This window comes from Uloborus diversus, chromosome 2 (genome assembly GCF_026930045.1).
Source record: "Uloborus diversus isolate 005 chromosome 2, Udiv.v.3.1, whole genome shotgun sequence".
Lineage (NCBI taxonomy): Eukaryota > Metazoa > Arthropoda > Arachnida > Araneae > Uloboridae > Uloborus > Uloborus diversus.
In genome coordinates, this window is record NC_072732.1 from 164,246,823 (window position 1) to 164,263,184 (window position 16,362).

A 16,362-nucleotide genomic window follows, 5' to 3' on the forward strand; every position below is an offset into this window, starting at 1 on the left:
ATGGCTATACTTGACCTAAAAGTATTTTAATATATATATATATTTAAGATGTTAACGCTTTCTCATGCGTCTGTTTACATGCCATGAATGTATTTTTATTTTGTCATCTCAGCTCTTTTGTTTTGATAACAATAAACTTTAGTGTCATGCTCTAACATTTGATGCTGATCTCACATGACATGCTATGTATGAATTTTATTTCTAACTAATTTTCAACAATTTTTTTTTGGTTGCGAGCACTAGAATACAAGATGTGCAGCCGCTTAATATTGGAAACTATACTTTTGAAGGAGTCACCCAGTTTAAATACTTGGTTGCACTTATTACCAGTAAGAATGAAAGTTGAAATCGGAAATCGAATTTTGATGGCAAATAGATGCTACTTTGGCTTAAAGAGCCAATTAAAATCTAAGCTCCTTTCCATTAATACAAAAATAAACCTATACAAAACCCTCATAAGACCAATCATTTTATACGGTAGTGAGACATGGGCAATTAATAAAACAGAGGAAAACAGACTTCTCATTTTTGAAAGATAGATCCTTTGGGCAATTTTTGGAGCAGTAAAAGAAAATGACGCTTGGAGAAGTTTATATAACTTTGAAGTATACCGTAAATACCGACAACCCAACGTCTTAAGAGTAATTAAAGCCAATAGAATCAGATGACTGGGGCATGTATTTAGGCGTGCAGATCTGGACCCGGTTAAAAAGCTAACTTTTTCAAGGATTGAGGGTACTAGGAGAAGGGGAAGACCAGCAACAAGGTGGCTGGATAGTGTTGAAAAGGACCTTAAACTTTTGGGGGTGAACAGGTGGAGAAACCTGGCAACATGTCGTACCGCCTGGAGGAAGCAGACGGAGAAAGCCTTGGCCTGCACCAGGCTGTTGTGCTGATGAAGAAGAAGAATTTTCAACAACTAAAATAGAAATATAGAATAATCGTTTTTTTAGAAATGCATTGTGCAGTAGTTGAAGAAAAGAAGTTAAGTAGGGAGTACGACTAATTTGTAACAGGAAACGTTTGCTGCCTATAAAACTTCATTTTTGTAAAAACATGCATGGTGACTTTTTAAAATTTTTGCTTGTATTTAATGGTTTTTTGAACATACTGTATGTACTCGCGCATAAGTCGAGAAATATAGTGCAAAAAATGAGATTGAACATTTAGGAGTCAACTTATATGTGGGTCGGAATTTCTAAAAATTTTCCCTGGACAGTTACTGAAAAAAAGCACTCAAAAACATTAAAATTTTCCCGATTTTTATCCAACCCTTTTAGCAGATGCTAAAGAAGACAATACTTACACATTCTGCTATAATATTACTAGGTTCGACTGTGAAATAAAGACTAAATAATTACAGTAAACAACAACCAAAAAATGTGGGAATGACTGTATTCACAAATATTTCCGACTGTCACAAATTAATGCTCACTTTTTAAAAAATAGTGTAATATGGCTGCAGTGCAAAATTTTATTGATATTAATTCAAAATGAAAGCAACAATTAACAAAAATCGTAATATCGAAATCGAGTCTTTTACAAAAATCGTAATCACAGAAGTGAACTCTTTTTGTGCAAAATAATAAAAATGGACGTTTTTTTGACAAAAAGTTCATTGCATTTTATTTTCCTTCTTTTTTGTAACATGTTTATTCAAAATAAACGGCAAAAGGTTTTAGACTTTTTCAGAAAGTAGAAGCTCGACTTATACATGAGTTTTCGATTTTTCCCCAATTTCCCTCCTATAAGTAGGGGGCGACTTATATGTGAGTATTTACATTATTTGAATAAAATTTAAACATTGTACAGTATCAAAAAGTTTTATTAGACAAAGTAGATTACACTCTCCATTCTTTTTTCTTCAATACATTTCTTTTTATTTTCCCACTCGTTGTTTTAGGTAGTTCCTTCATGAATTCAATCTGGAAGTGAAAAAAAGTTGTGTGCAATAATCAGATTTTAATTGGAAGTTTTTTTTTTCGGATTTTTTCTGTCCTTGGTTAAAAGACCTTAGTGTTCAATATTTGTAAGTCAGTTCGAATGCGTAAGTACTTATTTGGTAGAGCAGGGGTTAACTCTTAATTTATTTGATCTGAATGTGTGATTTCCCCTAAATATCTATAGTTGGGGCAAACGTAACATGGGAGCATTGTGAAGGCTATCCTGATTCTAATCATAACGTTATGACACTGCCATTTTCAGTTTGCCCCAACTATGACTATAGTTAGCTAAAATGGTAGAAGTAATAAAAATCTATGTTTATTCATCTTTTGCATGAAAATGGATTCAATGCAAGAATTGTGCATGAGGTTTTTCAATGTACAGAGGAAATTAGGAATTTCACTGGGTTCTTGTTCTTTAAATGAGCATGTATAGCCCAAAACATGTAATAGTGGTTCCACCAGCTCTGAATATACGAGACACGTTTTTAAAATAAGTACCGTTTTCGAATAAAAAAAGAACTAGTACAGATAGAGCACAGAAATTTATTGGACAAAAATCTACCACACTTACGCTATTTTTCGACACTGCTCTTAGATTTTCCAAGCATTTGTCAAAGCGTGGTACAGGTTTTTGCATACCCTATTTGTAGAAAGTTGCCGCCTGTGAAGACAACCATGAGGACTCTTACAGGGCTTTGGCTGGGAAGTTTTTGAACATCCTCCTGAACTGTCCAACCTCGCTCGCAGCAACTTTCATTTATTTCGGCATCTAAAGTCTTTCCTTGGCGGTCGATGGCACAACATCAATGATGATCTCAGAGAATATTGTTACCCCATAGTTGACTACACAGGCGGCAACTTTCTAGACGAATAGGTATACAAAAACCTGTACCAATGCTATGACAAATGCTTGGGAAAATCATGAGAGCAATGTCGAAAAATAGCGTAAGGGTGGTAGATTTTTTGCAATAAATTTCTTTGCTCTATCTGTACCTGTTCTTTTTTTATTTCAAAGTGGTACTTACTTTAAAAATATGCCTCGTAAATCAATTTCTCAAAGTTATGTACCAGTGATGAAGCTTGAATTAATGTTTGGTACATCTGCAGTTTGCAAACAACTTCTTATAAACCTTAAGATCTTCTATGTTTGTGCAACATTGTGACTAGAGATAAAGAATTTATTTTTTTCTGTAATTCAGGCATAGGAAAACTAGCAAATTAGCTGCAACTTCAACATTAACATTGTTTTGACTCAGCATTGTCAATTGCAGTCGCTTTAAGTGAAATGTCACGTGTTTCGATAGACTAAAAGGCAATGTAGCACTTTGAATTCACATCATATGGGCCCACTATGAATATTGATTGTGCTTTTAAAACCAGTATCCAGTACAAGAGTTCAAGAACTGGAATGTATTGACAAACCTAACACACCAGTCATCTTTTTGCTCCTTGGCTCATTTTCTGTGCAGATTGCCATTCAATTATGTTAATTAAGGCTTCATTCAACTATGATAGAATTCAATCAAATCGAATATGATCAATTTTTTTGTACCAATAGTGGAGCCAGAAATTTTCTTTGCCCCAAAAAGAAGGAAATTTCTTTCTATGCTGCTGGTAGGTAGAATCTGATCCAATCAAATAAAATTAAGTTGAATGAGCCCTTTAGGATGTGTCTTGCTTAGTAGTTATTGCGGCAAATTTTCTTTCTCTTTTCCCCCTTTTCCATTCATTTGCTTTTCTCTCTATGTTTATAGTTATTATTTTACAATCATTGCTTTCAAGTGAACTGATCTTATTGAGAAATAAAAAATGTGTTTACTTGAGGTAGTTTTTGACATTGCTTTTTCAAACTTACATTTTAATGTAAGTTTAAATGAGAGAGACCACCTGTGAATCCTGCATTGCCCTTTATGGAGAGACTGCAGGAGTGTTTGTGATCAGAAAATTTTGAGTTGCCATTTCCAAAAACATTTTAAACACATTCTAAAACTGAAAAATTATTAAAGAGAAAAAAAACTTTTAAAATTATTTTTATCAATGATTTTTGTCTGCATATTTGAAGAGGTTTTACATAGGGGGGGGGGGGTCGTTAAGCTTCCAGAAATTTCACACTGTCTTCAGAAAATTTGAGTTGAGTCCACTATCACCCCTGAGAGACTGAGGTATCTAGATATTGGGAAGCAAAAGAAGCATTATGGGGCGATAATCTCTGATTATCATTTGAACGTTTTAATGTGGTTACCCTTTTGGTGCTTTTGTTGTTCTCTTTTATTTATGCAATGCGTTATTCTGCATGACGTACACCAAACATTGGAAATTTACAACAAAAAAAATATAGCTATCTTAATTTTGTGCAGATAATTGGTGCAGTAAAAATATATAATGCTTTTATATTATGTTCCATTTGATGACATATTTGTAGGTTTAATTGATCCTTTGTTAAGAACCAACAATAGAATTGTTACACTTTGACAAAGAAAACATCGCTAGGTACGAATTTGTTTGGAAGATTTCCTATACTTGCTGAATCTCTTCTTCATTTCTGGAATGTGAAACTAAAGAAAAAATTCTTAACGAAATTGTTGTATTTGCTTTTTTCTTCCCGTTAAGCTCCAATTTCTTGCACTGTTGTATCCAGCAGTAACTTACTGTTCCTAAGACAGAACTATGTGCAATATACCAACATCTTCCTCATAGTTTCCGGAAATTTCAGTTTTCAGAAAATTTTACTTGAGTTTACCATCACCCCTGATTAACATTAAGCACACACTAATTTCTTCTTGTTTCATGTTGTTTGACTAAATAAACAACCTTTCCAGTCTGTCTTTTGTTTAAAAATAAACCCCGGAACATACGGCATGGCGGAAAATCCCGATATCTTGGCATGCTGGACAACCTCACTTATTTCCAGCATCCTGGCTATTGGGGGGTAAATATTGTACCATTAAAAATGGTACCATTTTTGACCATGTTTTTGTTTAAGCTTAATAATTTTTATCACTTTTACAAATGCAACTGTCAATAATCACATCACGTGCAACTGTGTAGGCACTGTTTGCAAGTGAAGTTCAATCACATTAAATAAGTAATTTCTTAGCGATAGTAAACATTGTTGCATTTTATGATGTATCAAACTGATATTTCTTTGTAATTAAATAAACTTTTGTTACCTTCCTGGGATATTTATAAGGGGCTGTAGTTCGCTTAGCGTGCTCTTGGAGTTCTTTAATGAGTTCCAGCTCTGATCTCATGAGATAATCTTCATGTAGCACTACAAATGCTTTTACGACCTAGGAAGAGATTTTTGTTGTAAATGAAATCCCAAAAACAGCATAAATGTGAAGAAGGATCCAAGTTTGGTCGAAATAAGGTTTGGGGTAGTCGGTGTTGTCAACTAAAGAATTCAGATCTAACGAGTACCAAGTTCCATAGTAGTTCCTCATAGGTGTTGGACTGTCCCATGTTTTTCAATTCGTTTAGAAAACAATTTTTTTTTAATGGATTACCATACTTGAGAAAAAGTAAACTATCTTAAAATGAAGGAAAGCAAAAATTCAATGAACTTGTTTAAAAATGATTGGAAATGTGTCCAATTTTGAATCTTTTTTTTTTTTTTTTTTTTTTTTTAATTGATTTATTTTTGCAATCCTGAATGTCAAAACGTATTAGTTTCTATGATTCGTTTTTATATGTTACTTATTTTATTTAAATTGAATTAAAATCAACAAAATTTTTATTTTGAACTTCTTGAAGCATTGTCTCACATACATTTGTTAACCAACAAATTTACTAATGAATTAACTACCTTTATTTTTTTCTATTTTTACTTTTTTATGTATTTCTCGTATTTTAGGGTTTTTTTTACCCAATTCCTTAAGAACTAAAATCAGCATTTCACTGTAACAGTACCATTAAGAGCTGAGGGCTCTTGGGACAAACGGTGATTCTTACCTCTCCCTTCTGTTCATCAGGACTGCTAGTAACTGCAACTTCCATCACGGCTGGATGCTCCATCAAAGCACTCTCAACTTCAAAGGGGCCTATGCGGATACCTTTTAAGCAGAGAAATGGAATTTGTTTCACAAAATGTTGCAATGTACAACTCTCCACCTTTTCCAGGAAATTGAGATTTTTTTTACTATAAACAAAATTTCACTCAAAAATGAGGAGTATCTTCAATATCTGTGTAAAAAAAATTACAACACTGAAGTCTGAACTTACATTTACAATTGCGGCTTTTGTTCTTTTCTTTATTACAATCATATTCTTAACATGTTTTGATGATAAAAGTATTCAAACTACAAGTTTTGTTGCAAGTTTACACCTATTAATAACAACGACTGAATATTTGGAATTTAAAAAAAAAAACCAAAGAGGTCTAAATTTAAATTTTGAGTCATAAAAATTGCTCTTTTTTTACATGATGACAGGAACTTTTACACTTTTTTTTTTTTTTTTTTTCATTTATTCAAACCTGATTGTTGAACTTGCGTCACTTTAAACAGCTTTTATTTTTAAAGCAGGCCGTGCAATGCAGCAAATAACTAAATTAAGATGTAGCAATGACAATATATGGGTCTATATCTTAGAGTAGGAATTAAAATAGAGGGAGCAAGTCCAATCATTGGCTTAGCAAAAGCTGACCCCAAGTCACATGACTCAAAAACGACGAATGGTTGGCACGTTTTGCATGAAACACAAGAAAGAAATCTGATTTCTTCCAATTCTTTGCTTGAAAATATATCACCTGATCTTGGTTTCATGAATGATTACAACACTGACAAATCTTCACTCCCTCCATTTTTATCTCTTCTCAATGGTCTATATAGTGACCTCTAATGGGACGATAGTTAAAAACTGAATAGCAAAACGTGGTTGGTTGCCTTTATTATTAGCATTATCAGAAGCGAAACCGTGGTGTGTCAATGTAATATTCCTGATGTCAAGTGTAGAAGCACAAAGGATTCTATCTCCCGAAGTAAAAGGGAGAATTAAAATTTCTTTTGCACAAAAAAATCTGAAGAAAAAATGCACATATTTTTAAAAACTGTTTTCTCTTTCTCGAAGAGAAATACTTCTGCCTAAATACACTACTAGAGATGGAAATATCGACTTTTAAGCTCTCCTCTGAAGATGTTTGGAAACATAAAACTTGAGTGAAATCATGCTTTAAAAGTCTTTTTGAACATTTGAAAAGATAAAACTCAATACTATACATATTTGCAAAATTTCTTCCCATTAATGCTCAACCATTCAGATTTAAAAAAAAAAAAAAAAATCGACTCAGTTCAGGGGAGAGTGCTAGAAATCCCATAAAATGTTAAATAACTTAACCTAAATCTGAACTGTGAGGTGCATAAAGTTGGCATAATGTGCCTTAAGAAATACTACGTTTTTAAGTAGTTTCTACTTAAGGCACGCTACGTTGGCAAAAACTTGATGTTTCTACGGCTCTTCTTATTTTGTTATAGTGCACTTCCGCAATTTTATATCTTTTTAACTTTCACACCACTATGCACTAGTTATGTAAACTCACTATGTAAGTTTTTTTTTCTTATTTTGGCAAGGAAGAGCATCAAATATAACTCATGAATCTATGATTAAAATGTTTTTTTTTTTTTTTTTTTTTTTTTTTTTTTTTTTTTTTTTTTTTTTGAGTTATGTCACTTTTGTTGCCAGAGGACAGTAAGAAAAGAAAGCAAGCACAAATGTTTTTTTAAACTGACTCCATGTTTTAGCTAGTTTTTCTTTTTTCAAACGTAGAACTCTCAGGGTTCGTACGCCCTTGAAAAACCTTGAAAAGTGCTTGAAAAAAAAAAGTTCATTTTCAAGTGCTTGAAAACCTTGAAAAAGTTTCAAAACCTTGAAAAAGTTTCTTAGTGCTTAAATTCTCCCAAAAATCAACGAATTGTGCTTAGAAGTTTTAAAAAAGTATTTCACCAATGCAATTTTCTGAACATGTGTTCAGTATGCAACATCGCGAAAAATTGCTTCCGTGTTTGGGATTTCAATCCTTTTGCATCTTGTAAATATTTTGATGTTTTTTACAACCGAAAGATATTTTGACATATGGTACCTTAGATTAGTTTATTTTTTGTTTAATTTCATTAATTAACAAAGAAATTAATTTGGAAACCATGACAACATTGACCTTACTCGGGTTTCGCGGAAAATTGCTCTTGTGTTTGAAATTTCAATCTTTTTGCATCCTGCAAATATTTAAATATTTTGGCTAATCAAATGTTAGTTTCGCATATGCTACCTTAGATTAGTATATTTTTTGTTTAATTTTAATAAAAAAACAAATAAATTTATTTCATGGGAAACATGCCACTTCGAACGAACTCAGACTTTGCGAAAAATTGCTTCTCGTGTTTGAAATTTCAATCTTTTTGCATCTTGCAAATATTTAAATATATTCACTAATCGGATGTTATTTTCATATTTGCTACCGTAGATTAGCATATTTTATGTTTAATTTCAGTAAAATATAAGTTTATTTTATGGGAAACATGACAACATTAAACTTAATTCGCGAAAATTTGCTTCCCTTGTTTGAGATTTCAATCCTTTTGCATTTTGTAAATATTTTTATATTTTTGGCAATTAGTAGTTATTTTGACACTGCTACATCAGATTAGCTTATTTTATTTTTTATTTTAATAACTAAAGAGTTAAAGAATTTATTACCTTGGTCTTGTTTAATTATTTGCTAATTTAATTTTGCAATTTTGAATGATTATCTTTACCTAATTTTTGGTCATAGCAGATTTTTTTTTTTAAATTTAAATTTCAGCAGTTGAGCACCTAACAAATTAACTTAAAGTTTGTATTTTAAATATAAAGTTGTACTTATAAATAAAATTATATAAATCATCATTTTTTTATGTCTGCTAAAATAAATAAGGTGTATAACAGGGGTGGTTGTGTTATGATTATTCACTTGAAATCCAGTAGTGTTCCTTTTTATGCTTTTTACCTCCCTATATCTCCAATTTTCCCCTTTTCCTCAAATGTTCAAAATTACTTCTTTATTAAGGTTGTGGGTACTTGGAGCTTACCGAAAGAGGCTTTAATCAGCAAAGGGGTAGATAGCTTAAGGAGGGTCATTCATCTTCATTTGGACCTAATAAATTGACCAGTACAAGCCTAGCTAGGCCCAGTGCCTGTTGCTGGTTATCAACAGGCACTGGGCATGGTATTTCTATGCAAAATATTTTGACTTAATAAACTATTTTATGAATTGTATGCATAGCAAAAGTTGTTGTTGTACATATGTATATTCAAGTAATAGGGGTCTTAGTTTTAAAAATTATTTCCCCCCCCCCCCCTCGCCCCATTTTGCTCTTTGAAACTTTCAGGTAATTTTTTATGAACTCACAAATCACCTGAATATTATTGCCTTTCTAAATTTAAATTCTAATTTCAACAATAACCCATTTTTTCCCAAAATAAAACGACTTTTGTCATAATATATGTCAACTTCTTGTGAATCTTTTCAATTTCGAAATATGGCTCTATAAATCTGAACTTGCACATTTATTGTCTATTGCAAGTTAATCAATGAAAGCTGAATAGGCTCAAGTTTGCATTCACAGTATTTATCACTGCTTAAGCTGCTTTTGTATATTTTGAGGTGTAGAGACTGGACTGTGGACTTTCATAAACTTTTCTTGCTTCCTAATTTTTAAATTTACTCGAGGACAGTTGAAATGCCTTATTGTCTGAACAACTAATAAATACATACGAATAATTGATTTGCATACTTATAAATGATTTGCAAACCTAATATTTTTAGAACTTAATAGTGAAAACTGAAATAACTTTCTGGGTAGTGTTTTTGTCCTAACCGCCCTTATATTGTAATAAACCACTGTATAGATATTGGAAATAAATGTTGAAACCCGGGGGGGGGGGGGGGGTGACTTCAAAAACTCCTCTCTGGCAATGCCATTGAACTTGGGTATTTTAGTTTCTTCCCTTAAAAGTTAAAAGCAGTTATGAAAGGTTTTTTTAATTTGCTGATTATAGAAAATATACAAACCTCTGACTGCTGCAACCTTTGAAAAACCTCAAAATTAAACCTTTTGGTATCTGCTTCTCTTTATGACCAAACATTTCCAGAAAAACTTTCAACGCAGTAGATCTTTCATCAAAGCGTCTCTCGTTGTAGAAAAAAGCAATTTTGCTTTCCTATACTTTTTTGTATTATTGCCTTATTTCTATGTGTTTGGCCTTGAAAACAAAATTTTTTACCTTGAAAAGTACTTGAAAAGTGCTTGAATTTTTTTCTGCCTAAAGGGTATGAACCCTGATTCTTTTTTATTTGGAGACTGGAACATTGCAATAAAAATGTTTAGCGAAGTGAATGAAAGGGAATGTTTTCGAGAGAATTATGAAGCAATTTTGAGACTTGTTGCGTGGGAATTTAACTAGTTTAAATTCGTTGACCTAAGTTGTTTAATTAAAATTACATAAGGAACATATTTTTTTGCTACATTTCTTTTTCTTTGATTGCACACTCACGATGTCTAACTCTAACTTTGTTTTTGTGCACATATTATTTAACTTTGTGCACATAGTTAAAGTTTTAGTATTCTACTTATTTCACTCCCTTCTAATAATGTAATAGTCTTTATATTAATAATTAGTAATCAGTAGTACATTGTTTAAGCAAATTTAAAATTTCAAGTCATTATTTTGAAATGCTGATTTTATATGAATATTTTTGTTCAGTTAGGCTTAACTGTTGTAAATGCTCGGGCCGATGGCGGCGTTTCCTTTTCGGAACGTTTGGTCCCGTAGCTGCGCTTCGTTTTCCATGCCCTGGTCCTCAAGGGGTTAATTGCCTGCCATTAAGTAATTACTAGAGCTATTAAAAACATTTTCTAGTTTTTGCCAGTTTCTGCCGGTTTTTACCGGTTATAACCAGTTTCTGCCACTGGCAGGGCAAAAACCAGTTTCTGCCGGCAAAAAGCCAACCCTGGTGGGGGGAGACAGGCCAGTCGCCCCCTCTGGATACGGCCGTGCTAGTGATATCAATTGATCAGCTGATTTCACAAACCAAGCCAGACTTTACTCTTGCTAGAAAGAAGCTTGATCACAACAAGTCCGAGTTTTCTCTGGAGGGGGAGGGGGGAGCATAATGGTCCTGATGACTTTCAAATCAAGAGTTTTAGGGAGTGGATTTATCCCCACTAACCCAGGTCCCTCATATTTTTCCTAGGGGAGGGGGGGGACAAGCAAAGGGTTTACATTCAATAAATTTCATTGGAAAGAACAGTAAAATACATGCAGAAATGCATGATTACATATGTGTCTTAAATATATAGTGGATCATTTGACCCTTCCAACTGGTCTCCTGAATGAGAGGCTTGCCCAAACCCTATTGTTGGTACCTATCTAAAGTTCTTACATTCCCTCTCCTGAAGATGAAGCTTCCATTACATGCATTTAATAGGAAATGAACTACATTTTATGCCATTTAGGGTTTTCCATATGAATATAATAAATGCAGTTGTATAACCTAAAATGATTACTAATTTTCTGTTGAGTTAAATCATTTCAACCATTACTGAATCAAAAAATTAACTTTGATGCAATATAGAGTTCCAAATGCTCTCAAATGGAAAAAGTAGAATACAAAAATTGTTTGCATTTGTTCGGAGGTGCAACTGTTTTTTTCTTTGCATATCTCATTGCCTTTTTTTGTATCCAGTGGTCACCATGTTCTCACATAATACCAAGATTTACTCGCCCTCACTGACTCCTCCCTATAAAACTTGATTTTAAAGTAATGCAGAATGCTAGTGTGAAAAATGCTTTCACTACGGTATGTTGTTCACTATTTATCAAACATTTAAGTTTGTTTACTATTCGGTTGCCAATTAATAATACATTCAACCAAACCAAATATTTCGGTTTGCCTGCCGACTATGCAGTACACTGAATGCCATTCAGTGCATCTCTGATTTTTGCATTAAATAATTGATTTGAAGAAATTTAATGTGCTTTCTTATTGTGATATTTCTTGTTATACCAGTCACAATATTTAATGACTCCTTCTTCCACCAACACTTTGAGATATATGTTTCACTTCAGCAAAGTGGCTTTTTCTCTAATAATCTGCACACTGCTCTCTAGCAACTAGACACAAAAATGAAAAGAGTGACTATCAGCTAGTGAGCAAATACTCAATGAAGTACATAGCAAAAACAAAACCGAACATTATCTTGGAAGGGGTAAAACAAAGATAGGACAGAGCAAAAAACAAAACCCATTGCCCCCAGCTTGAGGACGACCAGACAAAAGGACATCCAGAGCCTAAAAATCATTGAGGGCTACAAGCAAACACAAGGTAAGACAAGAGAAAATCTGAAGAGAAACCAGCGAGAGTTTGAAAATGAGAGAAAAGGACAAGGGGACGCACCCCATACAGGCATGTAAGCGGTCTCTCTCCTTGTTGTATTTGCAAGGAGAGTATGGTCCACTATGTTGGAATCTTTGCAATTTGGACACAGAAGGGAGTTGATATGTTTAATTCAAAAGGTTTAAGTGTGTGAGAGTGGTTCTGTTTGTCAGGCTCTTGAGAATAGAAAATCTTAAAAATCTGTTTTTGGGCAGTGAGATAGTAGTCTCTCATTGGTACCGTTGAGATGACTATAGCTGGTATTTGGAAGAATTCCAAAAAGAGAGTGCCTTATCTCTGTTTTGCTTCTTTTTTTTTTTTTTTTTTTTGTGAATAAGATCAAGGGCGCCCATATGCAAAATTGTAAAGGGGAGAGGTCTCAGATATTTTCCCCATGGTTTAGCAGGATATTTTCTAGAGACGTACCGAGTAGCACTTTGGCCGAGTAGCCAAGTACCGAGTACTCGGCCTTTCACTACTCGGCCGAGTACCGAGTTACCGAGTACTCGGCCTTTCACTACTCGGCCGAGTTACCAAGTACAAATTATGTTTTAAAAAGAACCACCGACACACATGTGATGAATTTTGAACTTATTGGAATAGTTGTATAGACCTCCTTGTCCATACAATAGTTTTTAAAACTAAATTCCTGCTGAAATTTAACTACGCATTATATAAACAATATTGTTTGTGTCAAAAATTTTACAAAAACATTATTTTTTAAAATTAAAAATAAATAAACTAAAGGTATGATTAATCGAGTTGGTATTAAAACAAACTACAGTAAAATCCCTCTAATGTGGACACTAACAGGACAATTTTTTTTGTTCGCAATAGAGAGGTGTCCGCAGGACAGGGGTTTAATAATGTTATTTGCATTGGAACTGGGGAATTAAAAATTGTCGGCATAGAGGGGTGTCCGTTAGGAGGGTTTCACTGCATTACCAATCAGTTATAGTTCTAGTTCGCGAAACATAAATTATTTTTAAAAGCAGATAAAACAAATGTGCAGGAACACTACAGATATGTGTTTCTGCCCCCCCCCCCCCCCCCCCGTTACAAGGAACGTCTATTTCAATGCATACATGTGAGCTAAAGAATGTAAAGATATTCGACAAAAAACATCCGACTTTTGTCGGATGCCTTTAAATCCACAAGCCTCCATTTTGTGCATTGAAAAAGGAATTTCTTGTAACGCCAAAACACATGCCTGCAGTGTTCCTGCACTGTGCTTTTAACATTATTTTATTTCCTTTTATTTTTTCAGCAAAGGTACTTTTATATTTTTTATAACTAATTTTTGTTTGTAGCAAAAATCCATTTTTTAATATGAAAATTCCATATTTTCTATACTTACCTCTTTTGCATAATTTTTAATAAATAAGTTTTATTAACTTCGCAGACATTAAAATAAAGATTTTTTCCATTGAAGCATTACAAACTTCATTATTCTCAAAATTTAAATTTGACTTATAAATTTTAATTGTAAATGATTGCAGAATATAATGCTTGCTCTTTTTTTAAAATTTTAGTATCTGTCTTGGATAATATTCAATTTTTTGCAACTACTCGGTATTGGCCGAGTATCTGATCAGAATTGGCCGAGTACCGAGTACTCGGCAAATTGGCCGAGTAGGCCGAGTACCGAGTAGTTACCGAGTACTCGGTACGTCTCTAATATTTTCCCCATGGTTTAGCAGGATATTTTCCCCATGGAAACATTTCATTGCAGATTAGAGTTATTAAAATTTGATATTTTCAATAACTTGTTCATTAACGGCAGAACAATAAATGTTTTTACATTTTTGCAAAGAAAAATGTATTAAAAGCAAGGAAGTTCTAAATTCTAAGGGGGGCTTGAGCCCCAACTTGCCCCCTCTCCCCAATATGGGCGCCCTTGAGTAGGATCTTCGGGGGAAATCCAATGGAGAATGAGGTTTCCCCCATGGCCTCGTTTGGCTAGCCTGTCTGCAGTTTCAATTTCTTTGATTTCCACATGCGCTGGGGTTCAAACAAATTTGAAAGTATGTCTGCATGATGGTGTAACTGTTGACCTTCTGGGCTATCATCCTAATAATATAAGATTTGTTGTAAGTTCCTTTCAGAGAAATAAGGATGGACAGGTTGTCAGTAAGAAATTTAATAACGCTTTTTTATTTTTTTTTGGCCATTTTTTCCTAAAGAAACTATGATTCACTAGACTGTTTGTATTTCAAGAGTGGATCCAGCATCTGATTTTGGAGGGATTGATTATCAGAAGGGGAGGGGGGAAGCAAAGCATAATTTTACTGTTCAACTAGAGAATCTAAGGTGATTTAATTTTCGACATGTTAGCCCCCAAAATAATTTTAGGTTGTATTTGGTTAAATTAGGGGGATTTATGCCCCCTACCCTCCTGATCTTAGATCATTGAGACATAGATGCAGCAAGTGGGAGTAGTTGTTAACCCAGGAATCTTCGCAGGGGAAGTGAAGAGGCCAGAAGTGTACTAATTCTCATAAGGATTTGAATAATCGTCCATTTTAATTTTTTACCCTCTTCCTGAAATGTTTTTTCCACATTTTTTTTGTCACCCGCAAGTACATAGTTTACTGATTCATGGATAGGTGTTTTTTTTTTTCAATTTCTACAGTAAGTTGTTGAGTTATGCTGATTTAAAAATGGCTCTAAAAGTTGGGCTCATTGAGAAATAGAGTTAGTAATTTACACATCTTTTCCAAACAAAATAAATAGCAACAAAGTAGAGTTCTTTATAATGAATGGAAATTTCTTTATTCTTTTTTTCTTTCCTTTTACAGTTTTTTTTTTTTTACTCGTTCATTTTCTATTGAATGTCTACTGGAAATGAATAAAATATTAAATTTGTGAAAATGATGTTAAAAGTTTTAAATGGCAATGTATTTCATACTATTTTTTAGCCTATCTTCAATGCAAAAGTTTTTTTTAAAAGAAAATTAATGAAATTAATAAATATTTTATCTGTTGTAAAAACAATGACAAAAACACAAAGAAAACTTTGAAAAAGAAATTAATTAAATGATGAAAAAAAAAATTTTTTTTTTTCAAAAGACAAACTGGAATTCCCATCTCCCCTCCCCCAAAATTGGGTGTTTGAACCTTGTTTATAATTTTACTTTTCAGCAAAGTTTTTTATTTTATTATTTTTTTTTAATCCAATCGTTGAATAATAGAGAAAATTTTAGAAATTCTAAACATTTTTTTAATACTTTGTGTTCAGAATTCAAAAAAAGTTCTTTGTGAAATCCGAAATGCAATTTTCCATAGACTTCACAAGTTAAGAGATTGGTTGATTTTATAGAAGTGCATGCATAATGCACATGATTTTATTGCGTGTAAAAGTAGTTGGTGAAATGAAAAAAGTTTTAATATTGTTTTATAGGACAGAGAAAAAAAAGGTTTTGATAAAATAATTTTTATTTTATCAAATAATGACAATTATTTTATCAAACCTTGGCATTTTGAAGAGTCAAAATCTCCCGTAGAATAGAGACATATGGGAAGAAAACGCTGAAATCGAAGGACTTAACCGTTGTGGTACACAGCGACGGAATATTTTGATATTTTCCCCCCGGAGATAAGACCTGTCGCTTTTACTCCTGCTTCAGCACATACAATACCTAGCGAATGAATGGGATGGCTTGTCTATATCTGAATGGTCTAAGTTCCCAATCAGCACCTGCTTAGGACCCTGGTTAAATAAAATCCAATGACAACCTTGATCTGTATTTTAATTTATCCTTTTTTAATTGTTTTAGACTGAAACTTCTCTGTATGATGCCAAGGAAATCTATGTGGTCTTACAAAATGACTATCGGATTTCAAGAAATATTCGTGCTGAATGGTTTTTCAAGAATCTCAATAAAAATCTCACTATAAAATGGAAAACCTCTCAGGTAATATTTTTTACAAGCTTGACTGATCCACATGCTTAGTTTAAAACAGTAATTCACAACTTATTCAATTTTCATTTTAAATTTTATATGTTAT

General features: G+C 33.0%; 2 protein-coding genes across 2 annotated transcripts in view; one reads left to right on the forward strand and one right to left on the reverse strand.

Moving 5' to 3' along the window:
• Nucleotides 1-1,808: 1,808 nt before the first annotated feature.
• Nucleotides 1,809-5,984, reverse strand: LOC129216844 (acyl-coenzyme A synthetase ACSM3, mitochondrial-like). Its single transcript, XM_054851059.1, has 3 exons — nucleotides 5,898-5,984; nucleotides 5,117-5,236; nucleotides 1,809-1,925 (listed from the first exon to the last, which is right to left on the reverse strand). Exons 1-3 carry the CDS (start codon nucleotides 5,958-5,960, stop codon nucleotides 1,842-1,844), a joined length of 267 nt encoding a protein of 88 aa, XP_054707034.1. The 5' UTR covers nucleotides 5,961-5,984; the 3' UTR covers nucleotides 1,809-1,841.
• Nucleotides 5,985-14,285: 8,301 nt separating this feature from the next.
• LOC129216641 (KICSTOR complex protein SZT2-like) overlaps nucleotides 14,286-16,362 on the forward strand; it is a 152,530-nt gene continuing 150,453 nt past the window's right edge. Inside the window, 2 exon segments of the mRNA XM_054850858.1 lie at nucleotides 14,286-14,444; nucleotides 16,131-16,268. Of these exon segments, the coding sequence (XP_054706833.1) occupies nucleotides 14,286-14,444; nucleotides 16,131-16,268 (297 nt within the window).

Bases quoted from the DNA above. Each gene is read 5' to 3' on its own strand.
- LOC129216844 (XM_054851059.1), bottom strand. From the start codon at position 5,960: ATGGAGCATCCAGCCGTGATGGAAGTTGCAGTTACTAGCAGTCCTGAT. The intron at 5,237-5,897 runs GTAAGAATCACC...ATCTCTTCCTAG, and splicing joins CTGATGAACAGAAGGGAGAG to GTCGTAAAAGCATTTGTAGT. The intron at 1,926-5,116 runs GTAACAAAAGTT...TTTCACTTCCAG, and splicing joins CTTATAAATATCCCAGGAAG to ATTGAATTCATGAAGGAACT.